At 40.2% G+C, this 18,662-nt stretch overlaps 1 protein-coding gene across 1 annotated transcript; it reads left to right on the top strand.

The window, feature by feature from the left end:
* Positions 1 to 1,276: 1,276 nt before the first annotated feature.
* LOC146313283 (TBC1 domain family member 20) lies at positions 1,277 to 17,529 on the top strand. The gene is made up of 10 exons (XM_084738777.1): positions 1,277 to 1,498; positions 2,824 to 2,878; positions 4,004 to 4,134; positions 4,221 to 4,301; positions 6,108 to 6,294; positions 6,424 to 6,525; positions 10,768 to 10,909; positions 12,576 to 12,760; positions 14,304 to 14,413; positions 17,092 to 17,529. The coding sequence occupies exons 1-10, from the start codon at positions 1,429 to 1,431 to the stop codon at positions 17,256 to 17,258; spliced, it is 1,230 nt and encodes a 409-aa protein (XP_084594903.1). The 5' UTR covers positions 1,277 to 1,428; the 3' UTR covers positions 17,259 to 17,529.
* The last annotated feature ends 1,133 nt before the right edge of the window (positions 17,530 to 18,662 follow it).

Raw genomic sequence — 18,662 nt, 5'->3', positions numbered from 1 at the left:
TGCCTGATTATTGTTATCTCCTATTTGTTGTATTATTTATTAATTATTAATTATCATAATGTCATTATTAATATTAATATATTAATAGTTAATTCATTGACCAACCGAACAATTTATTTGTATTAAACAGCTTATGTTTTGTAAACTGTTGATTTTGGTAAATTGCCCTGAGGTTAGTCTCTCAGACAGCATCGCTGCCAACACAAATAAGTGAACCAGCATCTCATTATGTTGTTGCTAATAGTATGAATACAAAGATAGACAGTAGAGCAGTAGGAGCACAATATGAAGGGGGAGACAATTATGTTTCATGGCAACCCCACTCATTAGACCTACATACTTTGAAGAAATACTTTTGCCGTGTGTGTTAATTCCCTCTAGAATCACTCCCAGTTCAGTATTGATCACCATGTGGTCTAAAGAAGCATTTCTGTAAGAATTTGAACTTTAAATTAGTTTATTAGGGTCATACACATAGTTGTGGTTTGGACGTGCCACTTCAGCCAAGTGCAACCTGATAGGCAAAACTCGGGGCGTGATTATTCAATCGATCGTATGCCCTAAAATGACCCTGTACCAACCAGACTGTCGGAAAACTAGTTTCACTGCATGAATTTGTCCTGAAATGGCAATATAATCCAATGCTACTATGCCACCACAATACAGATCCCATCGTTGTACTTTAGAACATTTGAATTGGTTGATCAAAAATAAACCAGTTTATTAAATAATATTACATGGCCGCTGAAATTACATGTACTTATTTTTTTTAAACTGCTATTGAGTTTTTGTTTTGTTTCACGTATGTTTCTGTAAGTGCTCAACATCAGTCTTATTTCTTATTCTCATTGTTATGAGTATACATTTTAGTATTTTTCACACTTAAAAGAGAGAAAAAGAACAAGTAGTGCTCACAATACAGACTATTTAAAGGCCACAGACACTATTCCATATTGTTCTGAATTAATATTAAACATATCATATCGTCTTTAATAATATTATATTTTTCCCAGCAGTTGTTCTGTAGCAAGTTACTGTCGCCTGGTGGAAAAGGTGAAAACATCCACAACAAGTGAATTTAAATCGAGCAAACGCCTTTATATAAATATAATACATAAAACACCGCCTACGATCGCAAAAGTATCAGAACTACAAAACTACAGTTAAGTCAGTTTGCGGTGCGAGTCGACGGAAAACCAATGGCATTCATGCAATGTGTCACATGTCAATTTTGGCCAATAGGAGCGCAGCTCGGTGATCTCACGGTAGATTGATTCTTTCAGGGACAGCTGTTGGGAGAGAGCGAAACGTTGACGTACAGCCAAATATTGTCAGTGTTTTTACCTGTTTAGAGACATATTTTTTAGTTCTTAATTTGTCTATGGCACAACGGAAACTTCGTCAGTCGGTGGTCAGATTTTAAGGGGGATGAAAAGGCTCAAGAGGAAGAAACAAATCGCAGGAGTTAGAGTGAATGGGAATGGATCTGACACAAGAGGTAAGTCAGCCAGCAGGTAGGTTAGCTTGATAACGTTAGTGTTTAATAAACGCACACTAGACGTAAATACAGAGTAGGATTTACACTAGACGTAAATCCAGCCTGTATATTCACTTATATCGATTTTCTGTAGCCCACAGACAGACACTTTATCCACAGTTCAGTGTGTGTGGCTAAATGCCAGTGAACTTAATACTATTACTGCAACCAGCTGACACAAACTGCAATACAAGACACAAATCACGAGTTCTTCGCTGTTTGTCTAACCAGTTTTCAACCACAGTTTGTCGTTTTCTTTCTGTTAAAGAAAACTTTAGTTACTTATGTGACAGTGGTGCTTGCGTGGCAACCTGTCAGCCAACTTGGACGATTAGGAAAGTTGAAGCTGGCAGCCAGACAGAAGAAGTTGGACAAGATTTGATTCACTCCAACAAAAACAAAACTTCTATTATCACTCAACACTGAATCTTGAGACCTTATTTTGAGTTGGATCTAAACTTACATAACTATGATCATATTTGTGACTCATTATAATCAATCATTGATTCATTGTAATGGCTTTGTTTGCATGAAAGACACTAAATAGTAGGGATGTAATGATACAGAAAACAGTGCTACCATGACATTAGTTTTTCCTTCCTAATAGCGCTTCTGTTTTCCTTCTTTGATAAAATAAAAGTAGGCCACCATGACCTAAGAATGTGCAAAAAAGTTTGCATGAGTTGTAAGATAAATTTAGTAAAATAAGTAAATTAAAATATAAATAGCATAGGCAATGCTATTGAAAAGTAATAAAATTTATTATTACACATATTACTGAAAATGTTTTACTGTTACTGAAAGTTTTATTGCAGACAACATTGAAAAAGTAATATTGCAAATGATATTGGAATATAGCACAATATTGAAAAGTACTGTTGAACGTGATATTGGTGTTTTATTTAATGAAAACACTGAGACTTTATAGTTCATATATTACAAAACAAAAAAACTTTGTGACTTAATTTTATGTCAACTATTTTTCCAGTTCTAGAAACTGTACTTTTGTGTGTGTCTGCATGTGTTTCATTACATAATTTCCTGTCTCTTTGTATAAATGCAACGTGATCTCCTTGTCTCCTTGGTGTCTTTATTCTGATTTCTTTTTCTATTCCCACATCTTTATCTCCCCATCTCCTCATCCCTGTCCTTCCCCTTTCTTTGTCTTCCCCATGTGTCTCCCTCCCACCCTTTTATCACTGCTGTCTTTCATTCCTCAAATATTTCTTTCTCCCCGTCTCACCCTACATGTCTTGTCTCTCTTCATCTCTGTCCTTCTCTTACAGAACCAGACTGTGGGAGGAAGCAGAAGTCGGCCAAGATCCAACAAGCTTTGATTAGGTTAAAATAATAATTATCAGTTACAGTTTGCTTTACTCTTTCCTCTGCCCTGAGTGGCGTCCAGGAGGACATATTGATTTAAAATTAATATAATTCATTATAATTTAATTTTCCCTCCATGGAGTTTGTCACATTCTAACACCTTCTTGAGTGCTGTTATGATAATTTAAAGCACTCCTCTCCTGAAGCTGCTCTAAATTAGCTACCTTGCTGCTAATGAGACTCTTTGATTTTTGCCTGAATTGCTGATGCATAAAATGTAACTATTGTGTTCCAGTGATGAAATAAAACAGAAAAAATAAATACTATAGCAGTGAGTGAACACTAGACCCAGTTATATACCAGTGTTTCTAGAAATCTAAAAAGTTTTGACAATATCCATTTTACAAAATTCCTCCATAAGCACAGGAGCAACTTGCCACGGGGTGTGTTTTCTCAAGCGGGAATGCACCTCCCTCTGCTGCTCGCTTTTCCACAATTAGATGATATGCATTTATCCACAGACAGTGACCTTCATCGCTCCGTGCTAAGCTAATTTCACACATGAAAATTACTCACATGTGCCCAAAGGAATACTGTGACGAGGATCATGAAGACATTAGTGACAGGATGCGTGCAGGACTTGATGGGAAAATGGCACAGGGAAGCTCATGCAAAACTGAGCAGGCTGATTTCGTAATTTATGTTTAATGGCCAAAGAGCGAAACAACAGTTTTCTTTGTCCGTTCAGCTCAGACATGTGGACACACATGATGCTGCAACTGACAAATGAATGGAATTTCCCCACTGAGTATGTTCCTAAAATCCTTTCAAACAATGTCTCGAAGCGGTGAAACTGTGTGACAAAGTGCATTAAAATAAAGATTTTAGAGGACTTAGATTATTATTATATACAGTAGGTCTTCATATATTTAGTCTTTCATAAAATCTTGAATGTAGGATGGGTTGGCGAAGAATCTGCTTTTTATATAAATACGTAACATTACTGGTTTAGAAGAAAAGGATAGTTGATATTTTTAAAGTCTGTAGCTGATTTGGACTTGTTTTGAGAAAGTGTTCTTTCAGGACTGGTTAAATACTTTAAAATATTGAACAGTGTCCAATTTCTAAATTTTGAATGCGCAGTGATCCAGTGGACATTGAGACCCTGAGGAAGGCAGCAGCCAGTAGGGGAGGACTGCTCAGTGATGAACTGAGGAGGAAAGTCTGGCCCAAACTGCTGAACATCAATGTGTACGAGCTGCCACATAAACCTGGTGAGTGGTTAATTAAAAATAATATTTAATGGTTCGATCTTCACTACATAATACTGTTATTACAGCAATAATTTCTTCTGTTGTAGGTCGAGATGTGAGGAAGAACCACAAGGACTACAACCAAGTAGTCCTGGATGTCAGGAGGTCCATGAAGCGGTTCCCTAAAGGTCTGTGTGTGTGTGTGTGTGTGTGTGTGTGTGTGTGTGTGTTTTATCTCTAAAGATAGCAGCAGAGCTCAGAGTGCCATTTATCAAACTGTACCCCTGTACTTATAGCAACATGCAGGTATCTGGCAGAGCTTAATAATTAATGAACCGAGTAAAAGCTGCACCAGGGAAGATTCTTATGTCACCAGACGCCTGTGTTGTTGTCAGCCAAAATCACAGAGTTAGAAGAGCAACAGAGCAATGTGTTTTATCAGTCTGAGAGTCTGTCACTTCAATCCCAGTTGATCGTGGTGTTGACTTTGTAAACTTTTCAGCCGAAGGAAGCAACAAATGAAGGTAGCTCGTGTTGTGGGAATTTCTGAAATAAGTGAATTCAAAGAAGCAGCTCCTTCAACATTCACTCTCATCTGCAGATGGATTTCCCAGCTCGTTGGCTGAGAGAGTACTGTAATGATTTTTTGCAAGCTGTATTTCTACATCAAAGCTCATTTGTCATGCACAGACTAACATCTGACCTTTAGGTCATACACAGCTGTTTAGCAAATTAACAACTTTCTTTCATGTTTCCATAAGAAGAACAACTTATCTTCAGAAGCACCACTGTTTCTAGTATTTCACTCTTACTCTGTGACCTATTCAAATGTTACACTATCCTTGCAATGTCTGAATAAAGGAAGACCATCCATTCTTATGCACATCAAATGATCCCTTTTGTTTAATTTATGATTCCCTTGTAAGCACTGAGGTTCACTATAGTAGAGGTCAAATTTGCACACAAGAAACATAAGTATTTCCCTGTGTGCTGAGGGCAGTCAGTATCTGCAGTTAGAGACAGAATTAACACTCCAGTGCTGGCGACAGCCGTGGCTGGAGGCATTATGATTTCGGCGTCCATCCGCCCCATTCTTGTGAAAGTGAAATCTCAAGAATTTCTTTAAACTTGGCAAAATGTCTGCTTAGACTCAAAGACGAGCTGGTTGTTTTTGGTGGTCAAAAGTCACAGTCACATCATGCCTCATCCCATTCTTGCGAGTGCAATATCAGAGGAACACCAGGAGGGAGTAAAAAATATAATAATTTATACGCAGATAATCTCCACTGGCCGTAAACGATGGGTCGAGTGTGAGGTTTTTGTGCATATTTATGACTGTATGATCAAGAGCCTCTCATGAGGACAGTGTGTTTCTTACTGGAAATTATTCACTGAAATCATTCAGGTCAATATTTTTCTAAAGGAATATACTTAATGCTAGTGTTGTCAAAATAATTGATACATCAATAAATAATTATCGATACTGAATATTTGAAACGCTTTCAATATTCCTTTTCTTCAGTATCGATACTCTGGTACCAGCTGCACTCTTCTCTCTGTCTCTGTTCTCAGACAGCGAGTTGACACACATCACTGCAGTTCCCACGTAATCCCACCTCCTCTCAGTTACTCGCAGTGCCGTCTTCTTCTTGTCACTTGTCTCATTTGCTATATCGGTTGTCATGTTAGCCTTGTTATTTCCTAATAAAACCTTTACCGTAACATTTTACTGAATCTCTTTACAGTCCTTCATCACAGTCTCTGGTTGGTTGGCAGTGGCGTACAACCACAAAGTGGTATTTCTAGTTAGTGGTAAATACAGAACATGCACTGGATGTTAGTGCAATGTTCACAGCATGGTGCATTTTGATGAAGCTGCCGACCATGTCGCAGTGGCCGCCTGCCCTGGCCTTTATCAAAGTCTCCGAGAGAACAAGCTGATGTTGAACAAGATTGCATGTGGTTGAATGTGCTGATCTTCGGTTCTCCCTCAGGCATGCCAGCCACAGAGCGAGCCGTGCTGCAGGAGCAGCTGATAGACATCATACTAGAGGTTCTGAAACGCAACCCTCAGCTCCATTACTACCAAGGCTACCATGATGTGGCCGTCTCACTGCTGCTGGTGGTCGGGGAGCGGATGGCCATCGCCATGTTGGACACACTGTCCAATTACCATCTCAGGTTGTATTTATTTTTGGATTTTTTATCCAGGCATTTTAATCAGCTGTAATTTTGCATCCAAGTAATCAAACATATAAATCATTGAACAGTGTTGTTTGTAAAACCTCTGACCATCTTCTCTGTCTGCAGGGATTTCATGGATCCTACCATGGACAGCACTAAACACATTTTAAACTACCTGATGCCTATATTGGAACAGGTTGATCCAGAACTACATGACTTCATGATCAGGTACACACACACACTTTAAAGTATGCTGTTGCTACCCGATCGATGCTAGCTCTTACTTATGACTCATTCCTCAAAACAAATCAATTCCAAAGCACTTGCACTGAACGCACTTTTAGCTGTTTGTTGGAGTTGAATTCACCTCCAATTTCTGATGACATCGAGCTCTTGTTCCTCTGGAATGTACTTTTCTAACTCGCTTTAGACAGATTTCCAAAACACAGGATAAGATGTCAGTATTCCTTTGCGCAAGCACTTACTACTGAATTTTCTTGCTGAGGGTGAATGGAGCAGTGAAGTGACTGACAAGGGATGGTTGATGCAGAGGATTTCTCAAGTGGGTGCCCTCCTTCATTGACGTTTTGTTGATGGAGGGCTCAACAGTGAATTCTGGCTTCCCAAATACGCCCCCCTCTGTGTCGACCTGGCCTGCTACTTCAGGGCCTAGCAGGGGTCTTGTCTCTTCCTCCAAAGCCACAGGCTGCTTCTCTCTGCACCCTCCAGCGCAGCTTTGATTCCCAGTGTCCTGACTAATCTGGTGGTAGATGTTTCCACAAAACCTCTGCACCCCCCCCTCCACAGGACAGACTTCAGCTATAATGTTGTGCTTCAGCAGCTAATTCAGCATAGCGCAGGTGTTTTCCCAGACAAAAGATGACCAACGTGAAAGAAACATGGCAATTTTTTTGGTCGTGGCTCCAAAACAGTGGTCCAACAAACAGATTACAGTCTTCCAAACAAAGACAAGACAATGGTAAATGTTCACAGGGGGCAGGATGCTGCTGGTAGTAGGGAGTTTGTGGCAACTTGTTTGTTTTCCAGGGTGGAGGTAAGACTTTTTAGGAGTTCCTGATTTGGCTGACTTTACACCATGTATTTTAGGGAGGCTGGCAAGGAACAAAGGGCTCACCCAGCCACTGATGACGATTAACTGATGTTGGAGGGACATTGTATCTAGCTCTGATGGTGACCAAGTCAGGTCTTAGCGTTGTGGTGGCAATCTCTGGAGGAAATGCGAGTTGTCAGGTGGCAATGTCAACATGATCTTCTGGTGATGGAGGCTAATCATAGCTGGCCTTGGTGTGGAGATGCTCCTGGCTACCTTAGCCCCCTCAAGGACAAAAAGTAGTTGTTGGCAGAAGGGTTGGATTCAGCTGGTGGTAGGAAGTTGCTTGGCAGCTTGTTTGTTTTGCAGGGTGGAGGGAAAGCTCTTTAGGAACTGGTTGTGACGCCATGTGTAGTGTCCTTGAGCGAGGCGGATTTTACACCCTGTGAAAATGTGTTTGAAGGAGACTGGCATGGAACAAAGGGCACACCCAGGATCTTCAGCCAGCCTGATGTTGGAAGCACATCATGTAGCTCTGATGGTAAAGCTCAGTTACTTTGCTTCCATCCCTCCAACTGATTATACTCCTCTCCACACTGTGTGTGTTTTCACAGCATGTCATCAGTCCAGAGGTCGGCCATATTGGAGATACTGAACATAAACACCACCACTGACAATTACAGTGTTGCGTCATTTCATGCCGACCAAGACCTTCTCTCTAAGTTGTAGGAGCTTGCACACATTTTCTTTAACTTTTATGCGCTAAAAATGGCTTGAATTGAATATCCAGTCTATCGTTTACATCCCAGTGCATCTGTAATGGCCATCAGTGCAAACACTGTCCCATTCATTAGTGTCCATTGTCCCTGTTTGCCAAGGGAGACTGCCTTGCCCCACCTTGCAAACCTAATGTAATGCGAGTGTCCACCACTAGAGGGCATCAAAGTGTTGGTTTTCACCTGTGAGCTTCACCTGGAGACAAAGAGTCGAATGTTTTGTTTTTGAATTGAAAATGCATCAGTGGTGGTGTCATTGGGGAGTTCTTGTGTCAGATGGTCCAACAGCTGTTTCAGAGGCTTTTCTGTCCCACCAAGGTGTGCACCACATTTACCTTTATTTGTGAGGCGTAATTAGCCAAAAAATGATTCATGATCTTTCTGCAGTTTATTGAAACAGCAACAAAAAAAAACATTTTAAGATACAAGCAGCCACTGAAGGTTAATGTTTGGGTGTGTAGTGAGGACTGGGAATTGTTCTTAAAGGTATTTAAATGTATGTGCATGTGTGTGAGTGCATTTGTGTGTGTGTGTGTGTGTGTGTGTGTGTGTGTGTGTGTGCATGGCTGCGTCTACAGTACCTCTGCTGTCTTGTTGCCTGTTCATAATTGATGCTGTGCTGGCAACCTCCATATTTGCAAATTGCCCGTCTACTCATATACAAGCTCACACAAACAGAAAAAGCACAAAAAACAGACATTGCACTCGCAGAAAAACGTCAGGATAAACAACAAACCACTTCAAAGTTAGGAACGCTCTTTGCGAGCACTTCCACTTCCTCTAACCTTCCTTCTTATCTCTGCCTCTTTTCTTCTTTCCCTTCTCTCTTGCTCCCACTTCTTTGTTGTTCCTTTATATTCCCTCTCTCCCGCTTCATTTTATCTCTTTTATGTCCCTCTCATCACACATCATGCTCCCTGCCCTTTGCTCCCTCTCTTTACGCCCCCGTCCATCACTCCCACCGATTTCTTTTCACTTGTCACTCTCTTCCCCGTGTACTTATCCTTCTTCCTTCCTGAATGTTCCTATCCAATATTTATCAACAAGCTCTGAGAGTATCCAATTTACTTGAGACTCTGTCGAAAGAAACTGCATATTTATGTCTGCACACAACACAGAAAGATAGAGGGGAACATAGGAGGTTTATAAACAGTATGTGAAGGTACGGAAAATGTATTTTTCTCCAGAAATGTATGGGCTTATGAGAAAATCTTGCAGGTCTTGCAGGTGAGAAAATAACCCTAGTGATGTATTTAGGGTTATTTCAGATTCAGCTTGAAGACTTCTAGGCCCATCACATTTATTACATAATTACTTGATCATCATTACACAATTATTTCAGCTGACCGCAATCATTTTGCATAATCGCTAGAATTCTCTCCATTCACCTGTATAAAAACAGCTGGATCAAACTAACAAAAAGATTTGCCTGGCGCTCTTTTAATTTTGTTTGTTTTGTCAAGGATATGGCCTGTTTCGGTCTTAGTACATTGTTTATTTTGATAATTGGAACCTATCATAGTCAATAATTTCCTTATATTTCAGTAATAGTCTATGTATTTTTAAATTATTACCTATGTCCTATCTGCCTTGTGCAGTTTTTGTTTCCAAAGCCAAAAAATGCAAACAGAAATGTATTAGATGTATACCATAAAAGTCCATTAAAATTAACAGAAAAAGACAATTGAACTGTCAGTCACAGTCATTAGTATGCCAGTTAATCATCAACTTATATTTCATGACACTACACATTTTAAGGAAAACCTGTGACAAACTTTCTTGAAGACATGTTTGAAAGTTTGAAAGATGTTGGTGTTTCTCAGCATCAGTCTAACCAAAACACACTATCAAGAAGAATTGTTGGATGCAGCCTGAACCATATTAGAGATTAAAAATCTTGGCATTTCAGCCTCTGCTTTGACTGTTTTTTTTTTTTTTTTTTTTTTAATCTGTCGGTCATGAATACCATCATTTCATTTAAGGGATTTCTGGCTAATTTTATCTGGATCATGCCAGTGCATTTTCCCATCGTAATCCACTGACTAAAAATTGCTTATGCAGCACTTCACACCACTTTCCACCGCTTGGCGTACCATTAGTTTTTTGAAAGGGGAAAGGGGTTGTCAGTAAACGCAGTTTGTCGCTGCATCTACAAATGCAAGTTAAGACTCTACCATGCAAAGACGAAGCCATATATCAACATCCAGAAACACCGTCAACATCTATTGGCTCATCTGTGCGTTAGTGCCCAAGGCATCATGGGTATGGTTTACATTTTGTTTACATTTTACACAACATCCCAACTTTTTTGGAATTAGGGTTGTAGAAAACAGTACAATCTGCCAGCATATTCTCATATTGTCCCTACGAGAAATTTTATCTATGAATTTATGATTGCATTTGTATTTAATTCTGCCCTTGTAACACATTTTGTGTTATCTGCTTTGTTGTTAGTCTGTAACTCACTGCTGCTTATCTTGGCCGGGACACTCCTGAGACAGTAGTTGTTAATCTCAGTTAGGTTTTCCTGGTTAAATTAAAATACAAAAGAAAACATTAAAAACATCTCAGACAGCCCTCGTCAGGGTCCTGTTTGTTCCTCTGTTTGTCTACATCACTGTATATATTGGCCTTTTCTTGCAGATCAGAGGTGGGAACCATCTTCGCACTCTCCTGGCTCATCACGTGGTTCGGCCACGTGCTGGCAGAATTCAAACACACCCTGAGACTCTACGACTTCTTCCTGGCCTCGCACCCACTGATGCCCATCTACCTCGCCGCTACGGTAAGAAGACGCCAACAGGATACAGACAGGAGGCAGGGGCTTTGCTCTGTCAGTAATCCAGGACACTCACACACTCCTATACTCATGCACACAGTGAGGCAGAGTACTGTGAAGTCACTGGACTAGTTAATTAGATACCTCCTAATGAACAGATGAGAGAGAGAGTGAAAGAAAAGGTACAGAGAAAAGGAGGGACAGAGGGAGAGATAAAAGAGGAAGGAGAGGGAAAAGGATGTGGACTGCATGAAGAAACAGAATGACAAGGAGAGCTGACTGAGAACAGATTACAAAGAGAAAACACTTTTAAATCTGACTTTTTTTTGTCTTGTTCCTGTGTGAAATGTGTTCCTCTGGGTGCTCACACCAACTGTTTTGGCAGAAATATTTACTTCTGGATCATGTATGTGTGTGTACTTGTGTTTATTTGAGTGTGAAGAGGCCTTTTTTTATTTCAACCAGAGTATTTTTGCATGTTGATTAGTGTGTACAATTGTGCACATTTTGCTCTTTTGCAGTTTAGGATGTTAGTGTGTGTGTGTGTGTGTGTGTGTGTGTGTGTGTGTGTGTGTGTGTGTGTGTGTGTGTGTGTGTGTGTGTGTTTAGGGGCTGGGCAGAGGGAGAGTTCTGTTTGAAGTGTGTGAAACAACAAAGCAGAATGTAGTTCATGTTTCCTCCAAGGCTGAGTACAGCGCACAGCATGGGGGGCTTAACTCTTCATCTGCCTGTTTCACTGCCGAGCACTTGTCCTGCCCCACCAGTTACACTGAAACTAACCGCCCAGTCTCCGATTCTCCCAGTTTAACCATGAATAAAGGTGGAAGAGACACTGGCATGCAGCCTGCTCCAGTTCATGAGAAACAGTTGTGCTTTAAGAAAACCTACGTACTTAAATTCACAGTTAGCACAGTGAGGGACATTGTTATGACACCAGACATGCCTTCATGGGACGATACACCAGTGCCTTAAAGAAAACTGCGCAGGGTTGTGTCAAACTGGAATAAACCACCACAGCATTTAACTCAGACTACCAGTAAGAACCATTTTAAAAGGAAATTAAGAGCAGCAATTATTCTAAATGAAATCAGATTAGGCTACATATGAGGTTTTGTATGCGGAGGTTGATTACATTTCACGGGCTCAGATAAGGTTTTAATGAACACTAGTAGTATTATGCAATTATTTAAGCTATGTATTACTTTCTTAAATGCCTGTTATTATTGCTGTGCAGGAAACCCAGTATTTCTGCACAGTTGCAGATGAATATCAGGCTAAATTATTATCATTAGTATTATAGCATTTTTTTAGATTTATATTCAAGCCTTAGCTGCGTGTGATTGTTTCTGACTCGTGCGATTCAAACATTTTTACTAACTCCAGAGGGTCCAAATGTCAGCATTTATTGAAAAAGATAGATGTGAATTTTTTCCAAATGTTTTTATCTCACCCAAATATTCTGCTTCAGCTCATACTTGTAGTTTAGCCTTTCAAAAACATTTTCACTGCTGTGGAAAAAAACTGTTTTCTCTCCTGCTTGCTGCATGCAAGCGGAGGCACGCATCTATATATATAGATGCGTGCCTCTAAAGGTGACGAGGTATATATCTATATTCAATTAAAGAAAGTTTATTCAGTTTAAAACTTTTAACCCGTCCTCTCTTCTCCTCAGATTGTGTTGCACAGAGAAAAGGAGGTGAAGCAGACCGAGTGTGACATGGCCATGGTCCACCACCTCCTCTCCCGCATCCCCCAGGATCTTCCATACGAACTCCTGATTGGCCAGGCCCAGGACTTGTTTGACCAGTACCCTCCATCCCTGCTGGCCAAGCGCGCAGCACTGCAGTCTCACAAGAGGTGAGGGGACAACAACAGAAACTAAAAATGATTAAGAATAATAATAATAATAAGAGGAATAAGAATAAGAATGATATTATGATATAATGATTGCAGAGTTTTGGAAATAACTGATTAAGTACTGATAAAAAAAAAATCAAATATTAAACTTTTAAAACTACCTCAGAAATTTCTTTTTTAAATTTTTCTAATATGTATGTTAAGTCATTTCTAAAAGTCTTAAAGTCTGAATCATAGGAGACTTAAACCCACTGAAAATAGTAATAGTAAGCCCTTTTTACCTGCTAGTACATCTGGAAAAATCATCTGCAACTGTAGAAAACAGCACAAATAACAGTTTATATTATATATTATTTAAATACATTAAAAAAAAATTTTGCTAGAAACATCTGGTGTGTGAAATTGAACATTATGTCGGGCCAGTTTTGGTCTGTGGGCCCCACTTTGGGCAGCAGTGATCAACATGCAGACCTACATGCAACTGGTTTAACACAATTTGTTTGAGTAGCACTTTTTTCATACTCACTAAACTTTTTGCCTCTGCTGTTGTTTTTTTCTCCAGATTCACACCAGTCATGGTGTTCTCTTTTCCATTCTGGATTTTTGTGAGCACCATGAGTTACCTAACTCCTCGTCTCCATAGTCTCCAACTAACTCAGCCAAATTTAAGCCACGCTCATGAAAGCTACTTAAATGTCCTAGTTCAAGTAGTACAGATTACTACTCCTGGATTAATCTAAGCTCTGTCTGTGAAACCGGCCCCATTACCTTCAAATTACATGATCAGGGAGATTCAGCTAATGTGCACATTGAGGATGCTGGAAACCATGATTGTTTGTTAATCAATTATCAAACTTGTTCTCTGTCAATCAACTAACCTTTCACTTAACTAATTGTTCCTGCACACTCACATTTTGTGCTTTCATCAGAACACACGACTCTGATATAAAAGTTTACCACATTAAAATATTTTGAGATGGATTGTATTGATTGAAGGTGTTGTAGTTCCCTCAGTAGCCAACAGGGGGTGCTCTAAAAACACATCCAGACTCGATGGTGCTACTAACACACATTTAGCTGTGTGTGTGTGTGTGTGTGTGTGTGTGTGTGTGTGTGTGTGTGTGTGTGTGTGTGTGACCATGCATGTGACCATTTTTCCACATTTTTTATTATCGAGGAGGAAACGTGAGACACACGACTTTCTGTCTCTGTCCCTCCATCTGTCTCTTTGTCTGTGTCCTTCAGTGTAACTTACAGCCATCGTTCAGGCAAGGAAGTGACATCACAGCCACAAGGCCTTGACTGACTGATACCGAAAGATACTTACGTCCCATAATGCATTACTTCTATAGCTTCCTATATACAGGAGCTACTAGAGTTAACACATCTCTGTCACTTTTTCCCTCTCCTGTCTTTATCCATCAGTTTTATCTCCTCATGTCAGTCCAGCCGTCCACCCTTCACCTGACTCAGTTTTTCATCACAGACTAACTCTTCCTCCTTCTTTCTATCCTTCTTTTCCTCTTTTTTTTTCTTCTTCTAGTCTGTGCATCAGCACCTTCCAGGCGTTTCAGCTCTCCACCCTCCACCAGAGGCCTGACTCTGTTCTCCAACGCCTCACCAAGGCCCATGGCTCCTCCACCTCCAGACACGGTAAAAATAGTAACAATAATCTTATTACTGACTCTGAAGAACGACTCCGCACATACAGACAGTACAGACACACGTGCGGATGAGTGAAATAAAAGTGGATTCTTGTTCGATACTCTTTGAAGTTTGGGGGAAGATTGATATCGACTGTGAGTTTGTAAGAACAAACATTTCAACCTGACCGCCAAAACCGTTTGATGGATCCACAGAACATAATTCTTCAAAACAAGGCAACAGTAAATATGTCATCCCCCACGAACGCTGCCCCCCTTTGGGCCAATCAATAACGAGTAAACAAATGATGCAGTACCCCCATCTGACCAATCAAGTGCAAATTTAAATATGCCAGAACAGAACAAAGAGATGCTTTATTCCCGTAGGTTTCGTGAAAATGTGATCAGTGCCGTCTGACATATTGTCTGTGATGTACAGGCAATCAAAAAATTCGCTGTAACATTCCCCTCAGGCCAAACAGTGTAATATTAAAATTGATGCACATCATTCCCTGCAGTTTCATCAAAATTCAATTAGCAGCATCCAAGATGAAGTGCATAACGGACAGAACGAGGGCCGATCTATAGCACCTCCTGATTTCACTGTGGCAGACAATGACTGGAGTCGGTCTCAATGTCTAAATGTTAAACAAGTGATGAATATTAGCTGACAACTGGACTTAAAAGCTATAATTCTGAAGATAAAACCCTGCGTCTAATACTGTTTGTGAGCTGCATTTTCAGTAATAGCCATTTCAGTGTAATTGCATTCTGTTATTTCCTCTTTATATACTGCAGTGATTTAATTAAATGTTAAAGTTACACAGCTATTGATTAATACAGTATGGGCAGAATAGTTAATAGAAACACCTCTCTGTATCATTCACTACAATTCAACAGGAACACAAACTGCCGCCTCCATTAAGTTAAATGAACAAAAACTGAACACTGGGGCTGCACGGTTTTGGTCAAAATGATTATCATGACTGTTTTAATCAATATTGAGATCACAGTTATTTAGTATAATTATTGATTGATTTCAGGGACAACATGTTTTGTTTGCACTTTTATTGCACTGCCTTTACGTTCACAGTGCGCTACGTCATATGGTGATTCACTGTGCATTGTCACTGTTTTTCTTTTTTTAATAATTCAAATTGTTATTGATTTTGAATGGGTTGACAGTTTTACAAATCAAATGAACAGAGAAGGAAAGATCCACACACCAAAAAGCTCCCGTTCAAGAAATTTATTTGCATGATGTTTCGAGCTCCAGGCACAAATAAATTTCCAGAACGTGAGCTTTTTTTAGTGTATTTAGATATTTTTATAATCCAGAACCCATCCAGTTGGGCTTGTGGGTGTGCGTGTCTTTTTCATTTTTTCAAACCAAATGAGATATTTCATTGGCACAGATAAAAAGCGAAATATAATGGCTACAGAATAAAAGAGATTAAAACAAGAGAGGGCACAACACCAGTCATAATTCCCCTCCAAACAGCCCAATTAATAAAATGAAATAAATAAAAATAAAAAATACAAAAATAGACAGGGCAAGACAATTATAAAATAAATAAATAAGAATAAGCAGGTGTACAGTGTCACTGTTGTCTGATGTTGCTGCTGGACAAGGACGGGGATTCAGAGGTAACGTTCACAATGTCATTCTTAGTGGCATCAAGTTACATTACACAAACAAAACAAGCTTTCCAGATGGTGAAAACTCTGACTCAATGTGCATCAACATGCACTGACATAGATGATGATGATGATAATAATAACACTACTACTACTACTACTGACAGTAACCATAATAATAATAATAATGATAAAGACCTCTTGTGTTCATCAGTGTCAGCAGATATCCAAATTCAAATATTGGAATCGGATCTGAACTGAAAAACAGTGGATCTGTGCATCTCTTGCAAATTCAAGTCTCATGCATTCTTTGCATATGATTTGTTCTTACTTAACATCACTTGCACTAAATCCAGAATACTTTCATAGAACGCATTATGACCCCCACTCCTGCTCCAGACATTTCATTTTTGTTTTGCCCGACTGCTCTCTGTTGTTTATTTCTCCTCTGTTCTGGACTGCAGCTGCAACATCCAGTGAATTTTGTACAGGCTGCTGCTGCAGGGTGGTCGGCTGTTAGTTTAGGACTTGCTTGATTTGACATGTGGCGGAGTTTCTTATGAGTGGAGCATTGTGTTTTAAAATGTCAGTATTGCCATTGATCCTTTGCATTTAATTGTGGGGAAACCAAAACATTATGACCTTCATGAACGTATTTATTACGGGGTTTGTAGTAGGCAGCATTAGTTTTTTCTGGTGTATCTAATAAACTGGCAACAGAGTTTAACTTTAAGTTGAGTTTCCAACTATGTGGGTCTCTAGTTGATTAAAGTAAGAACACTGCTAGCAAAGATCATCGAGCAAGATTGGTTGTTCGATACTTTATTTGTTGTGCATTATTGTTTTTGCCCCTGCGTTGTCTTTACTCCTGGTGTTCTGACATCCCTCGACCCCTTTTTTTATTATTTTCAATCAGAGTAACAAAATGCAGCTTGATCCTTCTTTGGTTCAGCTTCCAGCATTTTGAATCCTCTTGACCCCTCTGTGTCTCCGCTCCTGACACTCTGACCCCTCCTCCTTGTTCTGTGCTCGTATCCTCTCAACACTCAGGCCTGGAAGCGGCTTTGCCCCGGGACCGAGGCCAGCTGTGGGGGAAGGGGAACAGGATGGTGAAGATGGCGGTGTGGGGGCTGTCGGCTACGCTCGGGGCGGCCGTGTTCGCCGTGGCTCAGACGGCGATGGACTGGGGACCCGAGGTGTTACTACAACTGTTCTGATGTGTTGGTGGGGATTTAGACTGTGAGACGCTCACACTGACACATGCTGACAGCAGACACACAACTGCTCCTCAGATGGATTAACTATAAACAAACAAAACATACAAAAACAAAAATGGTGAAGACTTGAAGCGCCGCTCTCCTGTTGAGAGGAAAAAGCAGGAGGAGGTCAGTTATCTCGGTGCCAAACAGGTTGTTGCTACTCAACCACAATGAACATATGTTAACCACGAGCCAGCCTCAGGATCTGTGTGTGTGTGTGTGGGTGTATGTGCGTTGTGCGTTGTGCGTTTCTGAATGAGTATCTCAGACCTCCAGTACCACATGTGAGCATAGATGGATAACTGAATGGGCGTATTGCTGTTCCAAACTTAGGCTTGGGCCCCTGGGCCTTTGTGTGTAGTGACAAGTAACATTTCCTTTTGAAAAGTCAAAACGATGTCAAAGCAATGCAAAACAACGACAAAGAGATGCAAAATAACTACAGAAGAGATACAAGATGACCAAAAAGAAATGCAAAATAACCACAAAAGAGATACAAAATCACTAAAAGGAGATGCAAAACAACAAGAGACACTAAATGATAAGATAGACACAAAACAACCACAAGAAGACACAGATATGCAAAACAACCACAACGAGGCGCAAAATGACAACAAAGGGATGCAAAACGGCTACAAAGAAACACAAAACAACTGCGATGAGATGTAAAATTACCTCAAAGAGATGCAAAATAACTACAGAGTCACACAAAACAACTGCAAAGGTCACAGACTGCACTCAAGCAAGTATAAAATGACTAGAGAGACATGCAAAACAACCAGAAAATGACCATAGAGTTGCAAAAACGCAATGCAAAAAATGCAAAACGGCTTCAAAGAGACACAAAACAACTGAAAGTGACCTCAAAGAAAAACAAAATGACGACAAAGAGACATACAGTTTGCAGTCACTCTGTGCCTCTTTCAGTCCAGGATCTTGCTCCTGTGTAGGAGGATTGACGGGGCCTCTTACACGTTTTTGCCCGGGGGCCCATTGTCTCATAATCCATCCATGCATGTGAGACACTAACGCATTTTGCTTTTTCAGGCTGTTGCTCACACGTCAGCAGCGGTGTAACAGTTTACTTGTGTCTCTGTGCGTTTCCTGTGAGCTGATCAGTTTCCTGATAACTCTTTTAGACTGTCATGCTTGTTTCGTTACATTTCTGTTGATGGTTGGTTTTAATGCGCTCGTTGGATCAGCAGCCATATCTGAGAGCCAAAAGTGCCCGTAGCCGGCGATGATGACACATGAATACAAATTATTAAAGAGCGGTGTTTTCTGCTGAAAGCTTCCAGTTCTGAGCAAAGAAGCAGAGCGGCAGGCAGAGGAACGAGGAAGATGGAGGGAGAGATTTTGCCT

The sequence above is a fragment of the Lutjanus erythropterus genome, chromosome 16, assembly GCF_056507025.1.
Source record: "Lutjanus erythropterus isolate fLutEry1 chromosome 16, fLutEry1.hap2, whole genome shotgun sequence".
Taxonomy (NCBI): domain Eukaryota; kingdom Metazoa; phylum Chordata; class Actinopteri; order Lutjaniformes; family Lutjanidae; genus Lutjanus; species Lutjanus erythropterus.
This window is presented reverse-complemented; position numbering and strand designations above follow the sequence as displayed.